The sequence below is a fragment of the Crassostrea angulata genome, unplaced genomic scaffold (assembly GCF_025612915.1).
Source record: "Crassostrea angulata isolate pt1a10 unplaced genomic scaffold, ASM2561291v2 HiC_scaffold_46, whole genome shotgun sequence".
NCBI lineage: Eukaryota > Metazoa > Mollusca > Bivalvia > Ostreida > Ostreidae > Magallana > Magallana angulata.
Genome location: NW_026441601.1, coordinates 96501 through 115666, shown reverse-complemented (window position 1 = coordinate 115666; position 19166 = coordinate 96501). Strand labels below are relative to the sequence as shown.

At 32.4% G+C, this 19166-nt stretch overlaps 2 protein-coding genes across 2 annotated transcripts; one reads left to right on the top strand and one right to left on the bottom strand.

Moving 5' to 3' along the window:
- Window positions 1–36: 36 nt before the first annotated feature.
- Window positions 37–9663, top strand: LOC128168753 (uncharacterized). Its single transcript, XM_052834891.1, has 6 exons — window positions 37–83; window positions 2838–3260; window positions 4183–4335; window positions 6482–6605; window positions 7731–7958; window positions 8875–9663. Exons 2-6 carry the CDS (start codon window positions 2929–2931, stop codon window positions 9082–9084), a joined length of 1047 nt encoding a protein of 348 aa, XP_052690851.1. The 5' UTR covers window positions 37–83; window positions 2838–2928; the 3' UTR covers window positions 9085–9663.
- Window positions 9664–12014: 2351 nt separating this feature from the next.
- On the bottom strand, window positions 12015–18026 carry LOC128168754 (uncharacterized). The gene is made up of 6 exons (XM_052834892.1): window positions 17971–18026; window positions 14975–15062; window positions 13305–13545; window positions 13025–13141; window positions 12668–12773; window positions 12015–12186 (listed from the first exon to the last, which is right to left on the bottom strand). The coding sequence occupies exons 2-6, from the start codon at window positions 15038–15040 to the stop codon at window positions 12129–12131; spliced, it is 588 nt and encodes a 195-aa protein (XP_052690852.1). The 5' UTR covers window positions 15041–15062; window positions 17971–18026; the 3' UTR covers window positions 12015–12128.
- Between the last annotated feature and the right edge of the window lie 1140 nt (window positions 18027–19166).

Genomic DNA, 19166 nt, shown 5'->3' with positions numbered 1-19166 from the left:
TTGATTTCTTACAGGTTATTTGACAAAACGGGGCTTTCAAACGTGGATATATGGGACTGAAATACCAGTCCTGTAGACAAAAGGTACGTGTCAGTGTGTTTGTGTAAACAACAAAATGTTTCTTTTGCTTATTCATTCGGGACATGCATGTATTTACATCCACCAAGTATGAGTCCCACTATTGAATGTACGAGTCAGTAGTGGCATTCATACATATAGCTCTGTCGAAACTGACCGGACTGAAATCTACATGCCCCTTTCATCGATTAGTTGAAACCTTCAGCATTTTATTCTTTAAAGGTCATATGAAACGATTTTTAACACTATGATTTTCTTTCATGAATATAAAACTTGGTATAAACAAATGTTAAAATACATGATGTAAGATTTTTTTGCCTTTGCATTACATAGAAATAACCGTGAAAACTGAGCACCTGAAAAATTCTTGCCCGCTTATCGTTCTTGAATTTGTGGATTTATGACGTCACAAAGACCCACCGATGTAAACAATGCATTAAAACTAGTGTAATTTTACAGTAGTTTATCGATTAAATTTTAGTAATTTTTGCATATATGAACGTGTCTTTCTTTTCAAATGAGATCATTTAATTTCGTAGTAGCCTACAGATGACTTAGTTTTAATTGGTCGTTAATGAATAAATCTAATATCAGCTTCTCACAAAAGTAAAATCATGATGAAGATCCCGTACTGGAGTGGAAATTTAACGAAAGAAATGCTCCAACATTTACAGCTGATTAATGAATTATCCTTATTCTTTTGAAATAGAAACATCATTTTCTTCTTCGGTACGTATAATGATTGAGCTACATTTAAAGGGAATTAAAGCAATTAAATTGATTTGATTTATTTTGTCACATAAAAAAGTATATAAGGCAGGCCAATGAAAATGTTTGAGGCATTGTGTACATAGTTTGTATTTAAGAGCTGCTATAAAATGCCGCATAATTATTCTTAAATTTTATTTCGAAATAATATAAATTTCTGACTTATTGATATATACATGTAGCAATATCTTTAGAAAATACTTTGTGTACACGTGTATTAACGTTTTATTAAATTAGATCGCGGAAATATGGCATTTAAGGATTTAGAAATGTATCGGTTAAAATAAATCGGTTGTTTGATAAAAATAGTTGTGAACGAATGTGAAGATAATCAACAGATTTTATTAAGAACAAGCATCAATAATGATAAAAAAAAAAAACGAAAGAAAACATTGCGGAAGAAAGTGAGATAAAAGGGATCTGTGAGCAAACACCGCACATACACGTTTTAAAATCAAAACACGGCACATTCAAGTACACGTTTCAAAAACAAAACATTTGAAGAAATTTCTCTTAGACTAAAAATAATTAAATGGTAACATATTTGTGAATTTGAAAGTGAAACACAAACAATATAATCGTGAAGCGAATGAGGCACAATGAGGCCTACAAGTTGAAAAAAAATCTTAATGAATTGCATGAACGTGCAAATGGGAAAAAACGATCAGACTTATTTTTGAATTTGTCAATTTCATTAAAAATATCAAAATAAAACATATAAATATGCTTATATTAAAATTATATTATACTTGCATGTGGATCTATGAAGAAAATCATTTATTCTCCCTGCAGTCTCGAAACTGAATATCATTATGTACACGGTATTACATGTAAATAAAAACGCACACGATTTCATTTCTTGAGAGAAAAAATACTGACGTGGTTGATTATTGTATAATTATACAAGTTTTTATATAAAATAGTATTTTTTTTCTTTTAAAATGCTGCAAAATGACATGGATATTTGTATTCACAACATAGCTTTATAAGGCGATTGGGTCTTACTGACGTCATAAGCAAGGGAGGTAAGCCGCGTAAGTCAATGTTCCTTTTCCCGATTAAGTAATTTTGATCGACTGTGGTGCTCACATTTTGCATAAAATATCCAAAAAACAATGTCAGTCTTATTAAATAGGCACTTATGAACTCATTCCCGTATATAACTCAATATGGTCAGGATATCGTTTCATATGACCTTTAAATGGAAGAAAAAATTATACATAATCAACCCGCTAACATGGATTATGTAATTTTTTGCAATGATCGCTTATTAATACCTTCATAACCTGCATAAATATAAATCAAAGAAGGCATTTTGTTGTTTATTTTATATTTACATCTTTATTTTAACAAATAAATAAATTGATTGTAACATCTGAACTAAATAAAATTAATCAAATTATTGCTAATGTACTTCAGCACGTTAGCTACATGTAAAAGAATCATCCAAATCGTCCACTATGGGAAGTGGAGTGTGACATCATCATGATTATTTCGCGCAATCAATTCTTATGTTGATTATTAAAGTTTAAACGGGGCGTGTAAATTTAATTACAGTATAGTCAGTTTCCACAGAGCTATGAATTTTGAGTTTATGATTAATTTCCGTGAGAAATAGAGGGAATCATACCTAGTGAATATAAATACTAGATTTTATATTAGATTAAAGACATGTATAATACATGTATTTATGATTGAGGATACGCATATAATGTATAAAATCAATGCAAATAGAACATAAAACTTCAATATTTAGTGGGAAACATGGTTTTCTGCATCTTCGCTAGCCAAGGGTTTTCGGTCCACTTTGCTCAAAGTGGACCGAAAACCCTTGGCTAGCGAAGATGGGTTTTCTGTTTCCTCGAATTTTACAAATGAACGTACATGGTCATAATGTAAAAATTGTTCTGAAATGCAAGTAAAAAAGTAAAAGTGATCATGTAAATTATTGCCAGCCCAACTGAAATACAATGTACATGTATTTGTTGCAGCATTTTCAACGAAGCGAAATAATGACATGAAATATTGCTTTATATCCGGATCCCGGATCTTGTCGCAGACGGTTTTAAAATTATTATCAAAATGGCTGAAAGTGAAACTAGAAATCGTCATCATTATCATGTGAAAAATAATTTGCCAAGTAACATTACATGTAATTCTTGGTTGACCGATTTGATTGATGCGATCGGCATAAGAAAGGTGTTAACAGCACCGGCAGAATTGGTTCGAACTGAATGGTCATTATGCAGTTTATCTGACGCCGAATTATCCAGGATTGATGAACTCGTCAAGATATGCAGTTTACCGTGTGTTGATTTCAGTGCAGTGGAGGAGATACCGTATGACAATGCCAGACCTTATAGGCAGTGGGTGCAGGAATGGTTTCCCAAGTTAAAAGTCAATGAGCTCAAGTTGTATGTCCATTTTTTCAGATAAATGTTGAAATTCAATACATTTGACAACTCAGCTGTTTTTTGGTTTTAATAGGCGTTACACTGCACATCATATGAAGCTAAAGGGCACTTTGTTTAGCGAAGGTTATGATGGTAGACTATTACGAGTTGATACTTTAACCTAAATCTCCATGTCTTGAAGGTCTTGTAGCACAAAGTCATGTATTTATGCTCAAATCTGTGGTATATATGTTACTTTAAAAATCATTCAACAGCTGTCCAATAAACAGACCCTGAAACGTTCTACTTTTAGTTTCCCATTTTAATGTGCGCTCATCGTGCATTCACAGTGCGTTCACTTGCGCTCTCCTCTCCAGTCCATTCGCACTCACCGTTCACAATTAAAGCACTCACTGTGTGTTCACAAAGCGTTCACAAGTTGCCCTCGCCGTTCGTTCAGCATTCACTAATCGTTGGTCAGATAATATAATATTTAGGCTGATAACAAAACAAACATTTAATTTATTTGTTTTTTTTCCTGATTACCGATGAAACACAATGTAAGGATAACTCCTGAGGCACTCCTAATAAATCGTTCATTTTGTGTTCACATGGCGTACACATCTCGTATATCGCATTTGCACTCTGTTTGCGCTCTGCGTTCACTCAACATTCACCGTTCATAAACACTCGCCAAATTTGTTCAGCGTGTGGTGCGCTCACTGTTTGCACAGAGTGAGCTCACCGTTCGCCATTCGTTCACTGACCATTGAAGTGGGAAAGTAGAATGTTTCAGGGACTGTTTAAGTGTATGTATTTTATCAATGACAGGTTTATTAAACCTGCATCAGCTATGGTAGAATAATGTTCAATTTTTTGCTGCTTTTGTAAGCCAATGATCCATAGACTTTCTATGTTTTCCTTGAATGTATTTTTCTTCTAGGTTTAATGAGAACTGTGAAGAATTTGGATACTTTTTATTCGACACCATTCAGCAGTTGTACGACTCCAAAACAAGAGGCAACCAGCTTCCTTATGAAGTGAACTATCAAGTTCTATTTGAAAAGTTTCTTAAATTATTTGAGTTGAAAATCAAGTAAGTTTTATACAGTTGTTTTTCATTTAATATGAGGTGAATGTTTTTTGATTATTGGCAAATATACTATCATCTTTTGAGTATTATAAAGTACTCATGTTATTGCCTGGATATTAGGGCAACATGTAATTTGTTGGACCTCAAGACAGAAATGTTGCCCAATACCAAAGGATGAGGACAAAAATTTTGTTTTCAGGTTCTACAAATCATGTTGCTTTCATGTCTTGTCAAGAATTGTTTTACCTTTTACAGTACTACAGATTATTGTACAAGATTTATTTCATGAAGCAGCCATTCGCTCATCACATTCATGTTGCACTGCTCTTGGGCTATTTAAGACCCCCGCTGGCAAAATTGTAACGTATTTTATTATTTTTATAACAAATTTTTTCCATTTCAAATTTCATTGAAGAAACATGCAATTTTAAGATGCATATATAAAATACTCAAATTCAAATAGTATACGGAATTTTTTTAAAAATTGAAATGAAATGGTTATATTGACATTTTTTGTAAATGACGGTAATACTACTTTAGAAAACAGTTATCCGGAAAAACCCTTAATTATTTTATAACAAATTTGCTATAATATTTTTTACGAATTCGTTATAAAACGTATAGCGAATTACGGCTATAACGAAGTTTTTTCTATGGTCCCTTGAAATTCGATATAAACAAGTTTTGCTGTATATGGTATATATACAATGTAGCTCTTTTACACAAAACTGTCTAACAAGTTTGATGTTGGACGGGAAGTTTGTTTTTTTGGACGTTTTGTTGTTATTAAGTAAGAATATAGAGTATTATTTAAGGAATAAGGTATCATTCTTTGAGTATTATGAGGTGATAATTTTGGTCGATAGATTTGATCACACCTCAACCGAAATTATCACCTCATAATTTTCAAAGAATGATTCCTTCTTCCTTATATTTATATAATTTTCAGCCACTGTATGATTAAATGTTTAAATATAAATAAGCAAAACCCGCTGGCACCCCAATTAAACATGTACATCATTTGAAGTTATTGGACTGTATAGTACTAAATCGATAAGTAGTGTTATCACAGGCAAAAACACTGAAAAATGTAAATATACTTGTGTATCTAAGGGAATCACATTTTATTATATATTATATAAATAGTGCCCGTTTGGGAGGGTAACAGTTGAAATTGACACCCCTCGAAAACCATTGTCAACCTCTGCTTCGCGTCGGTAGACAATGGTTTTCTCGGGGTGTCAATTTCAACTGTTACCCTCCCTAACGGGCACTATTTATTTTATTATACTGAATGTCTTTATATTCTCGTTGAGTTCTTGCTTGGATAGACACTGATAGACCCTCAAATTCACCGCTTCCTTTTTTTTTTTAATCAGGAAGATGCGGAATAGATTGACAGACCTCTTAATAGTACGTTTAGTACTAACAGAGTCTTTCTCATCCAACAATTTAGCTATTTGGGACTCTTCCACATTTGCGAACATGTTTTTCCGTTGTCGTTTGTTTTCTTTAATCAATCATACTCGGGCGCACGCTTTAATAAACTCTTTATTTATTTGCATTACTTCAAACGCATAACTGACTCCTTTAGGAATGACGTGAATTCTACGGCGAACCGTAAGCGCATAATTTACACGCATGTAACATTTTTTTGTGTTACCCATTGCCAAGTGCGTTGCTAACGCTGAGGGTGATAGAAGGGTTTATCAACTGCGTCTAAGCCAATCAGATTTCAGAATTTAACATGAAAGTATAATAATATTGAATGTTGAGTGAAGTTGAGAGGAACATTTATTGTGTGAGTCCCCAAGAGATGGAATATTCCCATAAATTTTTTGCCTCCAAGGCACACATGATCAATATTCTACAATAATCACCATTTGTTATAATGTTCTCAGAATTTGTTAAACAAATATTTACTGTACATTGTATGACGACCTGATTTAACAATGTGCATGTAATATTATGTTGTCTTAAGAAAACAAAGTTCCAGTAATTACATGTAAGTTAATTTAATTGTACACCTGTAGTTTATTCTTAAAAAAAAAATTTCTACATTAAAATTTTTAACATGTTAGTACCCAGTATAAATTAATGTTACCTGCAGTAAATCTATGTACATGTAGAGTTAATATTTCTATTACAGGACACAACCATGTTTACCAACAGGAAATGCTACAATATTTGGACAGGAAGTTATCTCCTCAAAAGCTGACATTCTTTGTACAAAATGTGATGATCCCAGCAAAATCCTCAGTGTCTGTTCAGAGGTAAGACTGCTGACATATCAAACAGTGCCAAACTTTTCCATCATATTTGTAAATTTACATGTACATAAACCTGCATGCAATTTACATGTCGTCATCCATTAGTTCCTATAATCTTACTCTGCAGTTCTACTTCTGCAGTTAATAATTTGGTTCTTGCATATTTTTGATAAATTTTCCTGTTTAATGGGGGATAACTCTCTTTTGAATCCAGATCTTTTAAAGATTAAAGTGTTCATTGTTGTATACAGTTTTGAAAATTAAAAAAAAAATTAGGTGGCATGGTATAGTTTTCATTCTATCAAAATCTTACAGAAAAAAAGATACATGTAAACAGGCAATTCCCTATTGAATACCATCTATGTGGGTTAAATTTATTTATTTTTTTGCAAATAATGTGCAGTTTAAAGATCAAAACCTATGTGCATGCTTTATGATTTTTTTTTTCTTTTACCAAGAAAAAACCCCCAGAAAAAGCAAGAAGTTTGAATATACTGGTTTATATACTTGCATGATAGGAATGATATGTGGGGAGATATCATCAAATATTTTTTTTCAGATTTTTTTTTTGACAACAAAGCTAAAATATGATCTAACAAGTGTGAGTCAATGAGAATGAATGTTTATGAAATCCTTTCTATAAACTTTTTAAACTGCATTTAGTTGCATTATTTATCTGCAGTGTTCAGTTCATTACTTTAAAATGTAAATGTTTTTCTTTGTTAAATGATTTTTGTTTTCATTTATGTACATCTAAGGTTATATATACATGTGTAACTGTTTGTGGTGTAATTTTGTGATCAATTAAAATTAAACAATAATAAGATCCTGTTTCCCAAAAACAGTTGTCAGATTTTCAATTTGTTAGCTTCCATCATTTGTCAAACTTTTGTTAAATTACATCATTTAGACAAGGTGCATATACATTATTGTATGAATCTGCCAAAGTATGTCGAATGAATCTTTAATATATATTGAATATTAAGTGACTTTTTATCTGTTGTAAGCAACATATTGATTGACTAGAATGTCAGATTTTGTATGTCTGCTTTAAAGAATGGTCAAAAAATAGTATTGATTTTTTCTCTCAATTTGTCATGAGATATTAAACATTTTTTTTCTTAACAGGTTAAAAGAAGTCCATCTGATGGAACAGAATATTCACCAGTAAATAAAAAGCTACGCACAGAATTACCAACCTTAGCAACTGATAATGAGGAGGAGAGTACCAGTACAAGACCAACTGGTGGCCTGTCATCAGACGTGTATGCCCAACATGTTGGAGAACTGTTAGCATATTATGAAAGTTCTGCTTTAAAAAGAGGTCTGCTTGGAGTCATCTTTCAAAAGACAAATGTATGTGAAGATGTATTTAGTAACACAAATTGTTGAAAAATTAAGAGAACAAATTCAATAAACTGATAAAATGTACAATAAACTGAATTTTTTTTAAGCCATATTAAGTAGATCACTAAACCAAATTCATGTATTAATTTGTGTAGGTATCAATCTGAAAGTGGACAGATACATGTTGATGTATATAATGCTAAAAATATGCATCATGATATGTCAATTTTTGCTTGACAATGTGTATTACGCTATGTACCAATCGATATCTTCACATTGTATGAAAAAGCTAACCTACGCTTAAGAACAATTTAACTTTGTAATGTTATATGCAGGTATAGCACTTTCTTCAATGTACGGAAAAAATTACATGTGCATATCCCAGCCTAACCAGTCTCTCAAATTTCATTGGCCTTGAATATACATGTATTTCCTTTCCCTATGGCCAACTTAAAACTGGGCTCAAACTTCACCCAAAACATGATTGTGGGTAGGGTTGTCTTGACCTTGAATCAATATTCTAGATCAAAGGTCAATGTTGTAAAGAAAAAACTCTGTTTTGTAAATCTACATCCTGAGCATTTTTTCTCTCATATTGGCCCAGTTTGCTATAAGCTGAAAATCATTTAGTGCTGTGGGTATGCATGTGTAGTGACCTTGAAATTGGCTTGAATCTATTTTCATGTATGTATATACAATAAAATGGCAAGGGGGGGGGTGGAGAGGGATAATGCAATTATATTTTTTTCTGTACTTTTCAAGGCAACAGGTATTGCTAAAAGTTGGTAACTTTGAGATTGTCAATTGTCATCATCCCAATGATGTCAAATTTTAATCATGTGTCACAATTGTGCATTTATTTATGCGTTGTATATATCTGACAAGTTGACATAAGAATCTTATACTAGTATGTTTTATTTTTCAGATATCCTTTACCTTTCTGAAAATAAAGCCAGCAAGCTATGAAAAAATCAAAAGAAGAAATCCACAAGTAGTGCTGGACCCAGCAATGGATGAACAACCTATTCTATTTTACACAGAACAGTTCAACTTCTTGAAATATCAAGATCGTAAAACAATTTTCAAAGCACTCCTTACAATGAGAATGATGGACATTAAAAGTTGGGATTACTGACTTTAGGTTATCAACTGAAGTAAACTGTCAAAATCTCAAAGGGCAAGACTCGGTGCCAAGCAAGATCTCCAAAAGAATGTTCTTGCATGACGATGGATACACATATATTATATTATATATGAAATTATTGACATCAAGGCACCAACATGATTGAACTGTTCAATCTTCAAAGACCAAGACAACACCAAGCAAGTTCTCCAAAAGAATGGTTTCATACATGTACCGATATGAATGCATGCATTAGGATCTGACATGAATGTATGTCATAAACCAGGTATTGAGAAATAATATTTGGTGTGATAACAGCCCTGGTTGTTTCAGCTTAAGGTGTAAGACATCCCTCAAACTGCTATGAATCTGACATCTGTAGCAATGAAGATGGAAGGAAAATTCAATTTCAAATGTAGGAATAATATCCCTTTAACTCTGTATAAAACTAGATTGCCATGATCTTACATTTCCTGATGCAAATTCTAATTTGAAATCGAAGATTTGACAGAAACATGTGGCATAATTTTTCAACCAAGTTGTATTTTGTTTATATTTAATATATAGATAATTTCCTATAAATTGCATCATTTTAACAAAAATTTAATATACTTTTTTTGTCTTCATTGAAAGTAAAGGATTTTTTCAAAACCCTATAGATAACGTTTTGTTGATACATTGTACATGTATATACATACAGTGTATACCAGTATATACTGTCTGTGTAATGTTAATAAATGTACATGTAACGTTACAGCATGTATATGTGTAGCGCTAGTGCTAAGAGAATGCTTTTATAATGTCACTACATTGTATGTGCATGTAGAAAACAACTTGAAGAGGACATCTTCCGATTGATCTCAAAATCTATGTAACTACACTTATTATAATTAAATGCACATATCAACGTTGATGTTCATGTTCATTTAGCTGCTGATGGGTTGATGGACCGTCAACCCGAAATTTCCCGTGGACTGCGTGGAGCAACAGTTCTGCAGCTACTTATTTGTATGAATTATTTTATATCTTGTTTGAAGACGACAACTTGGCAGTAAAAACTCTGATTATGCCCATTATGTAGGATAATTTTGATATGATACAGGTACATGCTTGATTCCCCTCTCTACTTCCGTCTTGTCGACTTTATCTCAGAATTGTTGACTTTGATTCTGCTTCATTTATGTGATTAAAATTGAAATGATACTATATAATATAAAAGTCAACAGATATGTGAATAGTATTGTACGTGTAATTGCAATTCCTATACAATAAACAAAATACAATAGTCAAGTAAAATTGGTTTAATGAATTTTCATTTTTGTGTGTGGCAGAGACAAGTGAAGATATCATGTTTAGTTAGGGAGCAAAAGATCAAGTAGTTTTGAACCTTTGTGTCTGTGACTTTTTGTTCAAAGATAACAAGCTGCTTACTAGTTTAATATTTTTATTTGATTCAAACATCATTTCTTAAAATCTAATTAAAATTAGATATTAGACCCGTTCGCCTCTTATTTTAATTAGATTGCATTTCTTACAAAAAACAATTAAATAACAAATATCCCGGCTGAAAATTGCAAATAAATGCATGTATATTGAGCAAATTATATTTAGTAAAATATAATTAAAAAATGTAATTAGTAAGCATGTACTTTTTTCAGTAGAAATAGCATTCGACCATTCCATACATGTATCCTCGAACTGGTTTACACGATATTCTACAGCTTATTGATTTTTGTGTAACATTATTGTAATCAAAATATGTGTTCAGTGTTTCCTAGTTTTTATCAACAATTTTAAAAATCTAAAAGGGATTTTTTTTAATTGAATAAACTTGATTTACTTGCTATTTCAAGACATGTTTGAAGTCAATGAGATTTTCCCCCATTTTAACATCAATATCTTTGAAAAAAACACTGATCACGAACATTAAACACTTAAGAAGGCTTGATGATCGTGGCCATTTTTTTAAGACTGTATTGATCTCCTTAAGAAGAAGAGCTGTATATTCAAATAAAAGAATATACAGATCTGATGGTTAATTTGTTGGCCACCCAGCCTCCTTTTAATATATGGCTCGATACTGAATAACTTTATTGTTCAACACTGTATGTTCCGAGTACACTAGCTCTTCTTGAATAAAACTCAAGTAATACGTCAATCTATTTACAAATTAAAGATGTTTTCGTCAAATACTACATAAAGTAGGATATTGAAAGACTCATGTAATTTTAAAATGCCTTTGACGTTACTACAAGGAACACTTATCATCCGGAATATTTGATGCCCGTTCGTGTTTTCAATGTGCATAACACACAAAAAGTGTTCAATCCCGAAACAAACCACTCAGTCAAAGCTACAATATGATGCTAATATGCCAACTCCTGTATATATCAATAAAAAATGCCATTTTCAAATTGTTTTGTTTGCCCCATCTCATCAATCTATAAAAATGGAATTGATGTTTGTGAAATTTCGTTGTTGACAGTATAATTTTCTTCGAATTCTCAAATAACTTTGAAAAATGAATTATTTACCTGCTTGAGTTAAAATACCGAGGAGTCGAGAGGGGACAAACTTACATACAGGTACATATAATGTAAACACTACACACACGGAAATGTAAACACTACACACGGAAATGTAAACACTACATACGGAAATGTAAACACTACATACGGGGAAAATGTAAACACTACACACGGGGAAAATGTAAACACTACACACGGGGAAAATGTAAACACTACACATGGGGACATATTAACACTACACACAGGGAAATGCAAAGTTTAACATTGTACAATTTCTATGAATTAAAGTATAATATTAGTTTACAAGTATTCCATGCAGTTAATGAAATGCATGTATAACACCGGTATATAAGCTAATATACAAGTAGTAATTATTATATTGCACTATTACATAACATTTTAAAGTTCCAATAATTTTTTCATTATCATAGATTTATAATACATTGTATATCATATAATATTAATTCAATAATAGTAGTTTTTATCAATTTACATCAAGACAAGTTAGCAATATTGTTTGTAGGTCTTTTAAAATAGGAAGAGGATGACTGTTGAAAGTGTCAGCATCAGTGAACTCCCAATCAAGCTGGAAAAGAAAACAACACCATGCAGTCTACTTTCATCTAGTTTAAAGATAAGAAATCCAGTCTTCGATCATTATTCATCCCAAAAAAGCTTTTATTTTTTTCACTCGGTTTTGAAGAAAAATCCCCCTTCTTTGTGTTCAAACTATTCATCAGCATACTAGTTAAATGTGGACGTTTTGCTATTATGTTATAAAATTGCCATCGTTAATTTCGTATAATTTCAACTCTAAATAGCAAGAACATTAATGTCTTGTGTAAATTTTTAATATACCGGGTGGCAGTAAATTCAAAATTTACAACATGCCAATTTTGAATTTACCGGGTTGCATTAATACAAAATTTACAGCATGCCCTATTATAAAACTTGTATTTACTGCCAGCCGGTAAATTAAAAACTTACATGACACAAGATCACATTTATGAAAACACGCAGCACTAATTGATTAAAAACACAGCAGCAGTTTTACGTTGAAGTTTTACCTATTCGAGGAAGACCGAAGCCGGTAACTTTTAGGAGCAGGATCTCTAGCAAGCTTTTGAGTTCGGGGTTTTCCTTGTGCACGTACTAATTCATAACAGGATTGGTCTACACAACAAAAAAAAAAAACAAATTAATTTTCAAACGTATAATTTAATAATAAATTTATATTTAGTTTTTTTTAAAAGGAAAAACTATAAAATGATATAATTGTAAAACTCGCATAATTTAAGTGGTATTATTGTTTGCATAATACGTATCAAAATACTAAAGCAAAAATGTGTCTTAAGGTATTCAAATCAGCTATTACATGTAATATTTAATGTGTTTATAACTTTAGCAATAAGAAGTCGCCTTGCATTTGTAAGCTTCCGCTGAGTCGTAAAATTTCGGGCATGGTGGGTTGTGTGTTTTGCAGTCTGCATTATAGTTTTCTTGTACCACTGCCGCGGTTATATCAAATTCTGCACAGAATCCTGGTAGGTAACAAAGAAGAAACCAACATATGAAATCTAACATAGTTTTAAAACAAATGCATATTTTTTTTTAAAAATAAGACATTTATTCAGTAAGAGAACGAGCTTTATACAAAATGTATGCATACATATTTAAAAACATTTCAATGAAGGTATACTTTACCAAGAATCAAGCGATTCAGTGCGCACACTTCCACGGTTGCATTTCTATGTGAATTCACGAGACAATGATATTGGAATCGGTGTTTTTGGGTGTTTAATCCCAAGGACAATGCACAGTTTTGTGTTACTGAGTCACAATTCAATTTTTTCGCTGCCTCTCCCCACGACTTTGCGTCTGTAGGACAACTGGCCACATGCCTCACTGTTAGAATTGATTTTTGGCATCCGGTGAACGCTGAAACCTAAGTAAGAATGGCAAAAACGTTCAAAGTTACGAAGTCAATATTAAAAATAAATCATTTTATTGAGACTACAAAAAATGTTAAACTGTAGTGTAAGGCTTGTGCATTAGTGAGGTGTAATCGTGATTCATATATATTCTACGATCAGTCGACCCGCCGAGGAGCTACAGTGAGAGTTCTGCAGCTATATATATATATATATATATATATATATATATATATATATATATATATATATATATATATATATATATATATATATATATATATATATATATATAACTGTTTGATACACTCCTTTTTTTTAAAACTCCTCTCTAGCTGCATCTTTTTACTCTCTATCAATCATTTGAATAAATTACCATTGACAACTAGAGGGATCAACAGTACTCATTCACATATATTTAGATTATATATATATGTATTTGTGTTCACAAGAAGACCAATAGTTTGCATTTATATAGAAAAGATTGGTCCTATCTCCCCAAAATTCCCACTACACAAAAACTGTTAACCAATTATATAACCAATTTCGTATTTGTGTAACATTATTTAATTATTTCATTAGGTTTGTTTATGTATGATTGCATAATATGTGTGGATTTACAGCTCCCTCTATTTCTTAGGGAAACTTCTAGTTAATCCATAGAGAAACAGCCAGACTGAAATCTACACGCCCCATTTATCGACAGGTCAAAATCTACAGCGATCTAAGAAAAATCATGGACTGCACGAAATAATCATGACGGTGTCAGATTCAAATTCCCAAAGGAGACGATTTGGCTGCTTCTCTTGTTTGAGACATGATGTACATTAAGAGTTATCTAGTTGATTCACTTACTTTTTAAAATTAATTTATAAATTCGTAGAAAGAAAGGTGTTAATATTTATAAACAACAAACTGTTTTCTCTGATGACTCATGCGTGTTATGAGGGTAGCGACCAACTGCAGAAACCAAAACTACATGTATTAACTAACTTTTCTGCAATGTCGCCTACTTGATATCCCGCATGATTCACCCCCAAAAAAAGCATTTTGTTATTTAAATGTACGCTAGCAATTGGTTTTTAGTGTACCAAAGATTTTTGAGAGGAGGACTAGCTTGTGTGTGTAAATGAGGATAGATAATATGTTTATTTAATTTTGGTTTTATAATTGTTTTGTTATTCTTAAGTGTATTTTTAACTGTGAATAAACCTTAAGCCTAACCTCTAGCAAATTATTACCAAATGTAATATTCACTTAGAGTTATTCCCCTTAGACCATGTTACATTTGTATTCAAAAGCAGCAAACAATATACTAAGTTTTTAAAGAGATACTTAGCGTAATAATATAGATAAATTAGAAAAAAAAAAACAAAGATAAAAATGTGAAGACTTAAAATTAATATTGGATAAACTTTGCCTAAAGTAATTGAATTATAATACCTCTCCGTAAAACAGCAAACACAAAACACTCCGTGAAAGAGCAACCAGATTTCTATGGCGAATCATTTCTTCTCTTCCGTAAGATAACCTGCAAGTATAGCAATTATATTAATCCAATTCCTTATGAATATATACGTATATATGTGTGTAAAGAACATACACTTTCTAAAAAGTCTATATTGTCGCTCGCAATATTTAAACAATAAACAGCTTTCTGATGTGTTTCATACTGGTATTTTCATAGTTATAGCATGCATTGTGCATTTGTTTCTGTTATGCTGGCTTCCTTTATAGCCCGAATGAAGTACCAAAGAATAAATTCATTGTTTATAGTTACATCTAAATATATATTCTTCCGCCGAAAGCACAGGCACCTCACTTTATTATATGACATTTTTCACATTAAAAACAAATGCATACCATCCAACTAATAATACACAACGGCGTATTATTAGATAGGGTGCATATTTTCATAATAAGAAAAATATATTATATATACCACTGAGGCGTGTTCAACAGAGCGAGCGCTCGCGATCGCTCGCCAAGATTTGTGTTGCGGGTATAGGGAAGTTTGGCGAGCGCTCGCGATCGCTTGCTTTATTGAACTCGCCTCTGGTGTCTGTGGCCGAAAGGCAGGTCGTGCATTAAATCGTGTTGGTTTCTGTCTGGTCATGCAAGTATGAATTGCAATCAATTTCCGTAAGAAATACTAAAGATTCCCAATTGAACGCGAGGAATTAATTTCTGCGTAAAATCGCGTGAAGCAATCCTAGTAGATTTTAAAATTTCGCTTTCATTTTTAAGACAGTTTTGAACGGTAGGAATTTATAACCAAAAATCACGATCAAAATTTATATTCTCGCGATTTGATATAAAACAGCAGAATCGCTGAATAATTACTCGCGTAAAATAAGGAATTTACAGTATAGTGTTGATGTAAATTTTATGTTGTAAAAATAAGAATTATTTACATTGTTAACGAGACTCAAAAACAGTCATTTTAGTAATTGTTTCGTGAGTGCTATGCTTAATTATGAAGTGTCTGTAATAATTAAATATATTCTTAAGGTGGCTCACTACACCTTGAAATATTTTCTCAAATCAGCAGAAAATCACTTAATTAAGATTGATATCATAATGGATGAGAAGTATTTTAGTCCAATATGCAAAAAAATGTGCAATTTTGAATGAAAAATTACATTTACAAAAATTAAATTCAGTAAACATGAACAAAAGCTCCAGGCGGATTCGAACTCATGATCTGCGGTTCAGAAGCCCAATACTTTAACCACTGAGCTACAACGTTATACAACCCAATCGAACGATAAAAACAGTTTGACAAAACGTTTAAATCGCCATCTTGTGACGTAGTGTCTTAAAAAGTATAAGTCTAGGTGTAGTGAGGTACCTTAATTAAACCTCCTTTATTGAAATATGTATATTATATTAGGATTCAATGCATGTAAAGATTAAAGGTCGACATTCTACTTCCAGTTCAAATTCTTTTTTTAAGAGATCGTTGTTCGAAACAGAAATTCTGAAAAAAATATATCCTAGTACATGTACCTAAATCAGATTTTCGAAGCGCTCAAATAAATACTAGTGCTTTATTGGAAAAGTACGACTTAAACTTATTCAATAATGTTCATTTCCTAACGCAGTAAACACTATGCTCAGTGCTTGCCTTGACTACAGTCAAACATTTAAGCATTGCATGGCAGAACTATAGAGCGGTTGATATCAAGCTTGTTTGGAATACATATACCTGCATAGTGCATATGCTGTATATAGTTCAGAACTATGCTGAAAAAATCAACATTTTACGGTATCATTCCCTTCTTGCAATATTCAGCTGTGTGTGGTTTCAATTTTAACAATTCTTAATTTACGATACATTGACAAGAAGAACATATCCTCAAAACAATCGCCGAATGTGGCCAATTTATGCAATAAAGGACGATATCCTACGACTATCTATATACGATGAAACTCGAATAAATGCGATAATTGAATTCGATCGATCGTATACTATCGTAGCTCAAAATCGTGACAGTACACTAATGTGACAGTCACAGGGTTTTAACTTTTAAGGCCGAACATTTTTACTGGGTGGTCAATTTAGATATGTGAAAGCACTCGGGGCTTGCAGTCTCCCTGCGATCGTCAACGCTGCTAATGGTGTCATAACAGTCTTTCACTGAAGGTTCACGTCAAAACATGGCTGAGCCAAAATAATTCCCGAATTTTCCTTTGAATTCGGGGCGGTTCCGCACGCGACAGGAGATGATTTTGTTTTTATGGGATGAAAAACAATGTGTAAGAGGTCTAACTATCCCATTTTTGTAATAATGCGAAGTCATTTGATTTTTTGATGCGTGTTGTTTCCGGAGGGGGGGGGGGGGGTGAAAAGGCCCGAGCTTGATTTTCAAGCACATGTGTAACTTCGAGGTAAACAAAGTCTCACGGCTGGATGCACGAGTGTATTTTGCTAGAAAATTGTAAATGAAGCGTTGTTTAAAAAGATGTCAAGAGGATTTTTTCCAGAAGTTCGATTTGAATTTTTAATCTATCTAAAGTTGTGCAATTTTGGTAAGAATTAGTAAAATTTAATTTAATACTGAAGTGACACCTGCAATCTCTTCATGCATTCGGATCACGCTCGCCCTTTTCCGTAACCGATAAAACCGGTGACGGAAATGGCCGAGTAGTTACGATTGCTCCGCATTAAGATTTCAACGATTTGAGGTTGGTTTGTAATTTAGTGGAAGGTCAAAGGTAAAAAGAACGGCCTCAAGTCGATATTGTTTCAAAATTTCCAGAACTTGTCATTTAAGGCGAATATCATGATTTGCCTTATACTGATGCCCCGGAGGCTTTTACACTCACTTTCACACCTCTAGAAATTAAGCCCCGCCCTCATCTGAGATTTACCAGTTAAAAATATTCGGCCTTCAACAGTTTTACCTTTAATAAAACGTTAAGAAAAAAAGGCATACCTTAATTTGAGACCAGAGTCGATCGAGTCCTGAACAACTTTTAAATTATGGATGCCATTCCCGAAACCGAAAGTAGATACTATGGAAAATCCCAATCGTAACTACTCGGCAATTTCTTTTTCGCCAGCGGAAATGGCCGAGTAGTTACGATTGTGGAAATTCCCAATCCCAGGCTAGACTGGTTCTCTGTCTATATCGTACATGTAGTCGTTCTGCACTCGGTGATCTGGTTTGGGAAATTCCCCGAGACATTCATTTAATGAGCGCGGCCACCAGAGGGCCCTTTACATTTGTATATAGCGCATATCAGACAGGCATTGCCAGTCTAATCCCAGGCTCGACCGTTACCCAAAATTTCAAATTCCTCAACTCAGTCCTCAACTCAAATCCTGTAAAGAAAAGTGCATAAATTTGAGGTCAAACCTCAGATTTGAGGCTGAGTATTGACTTGAGGAAATTAAGTTGGTGACGGCGGGGCCAGGCTTGGAATTTTACGTTCATAATTGTACTTATGATACCTAATATAAAATTAAATTCTTAAAAGAAGTGAATCAAATAAAAAACAAGAAATCTAATATTGACGCAAGCGTCAAATAGGCCGCAAAAAATATAATTGTTGTATGAATCACCATTGATAATTTACATAAAAAAAAACACCAAAGAGAAGAATATAACGAGTTGTTTTACTAATTATTATGGTAAATTTTCATATATTTTCAGCAACACGTTTTGAAGTTTAACATTATACTATTATTATAAAGAATCGAGTTTGTAAGCATTTCTAACGGTAATTGTATAATCATTGTCATAGTATGAAGTATAGTAAAAAAATTGATTTGTATGTATTCTAATACAAAGTTCAACTCATCATAAAAAATGATTATTCTCTTGGAGATTATGTCCTTCAAATCATTTCTATTTTTTGTTGCCTTGTATTGAATTAAAACTAAATGCATTATTTTATATGATTTCATAATAAAATAGAAATGCATTATTTTAAAGGTACGTGTACGATCATAATTATGCTCATCCGGTAGAAACTGCACAATTTTAAAGGGGGTAAAAATTAAGCCCGATGATTTTTTTCCGAAATGGAATTATAAATCTTATCTACTTATACGCTTCAGTAAGCATGAGATTCTCAAAAGTATTTTTAAAAATAAGGTCAGCTCAAATTTTCAAATCTTTCATATTTT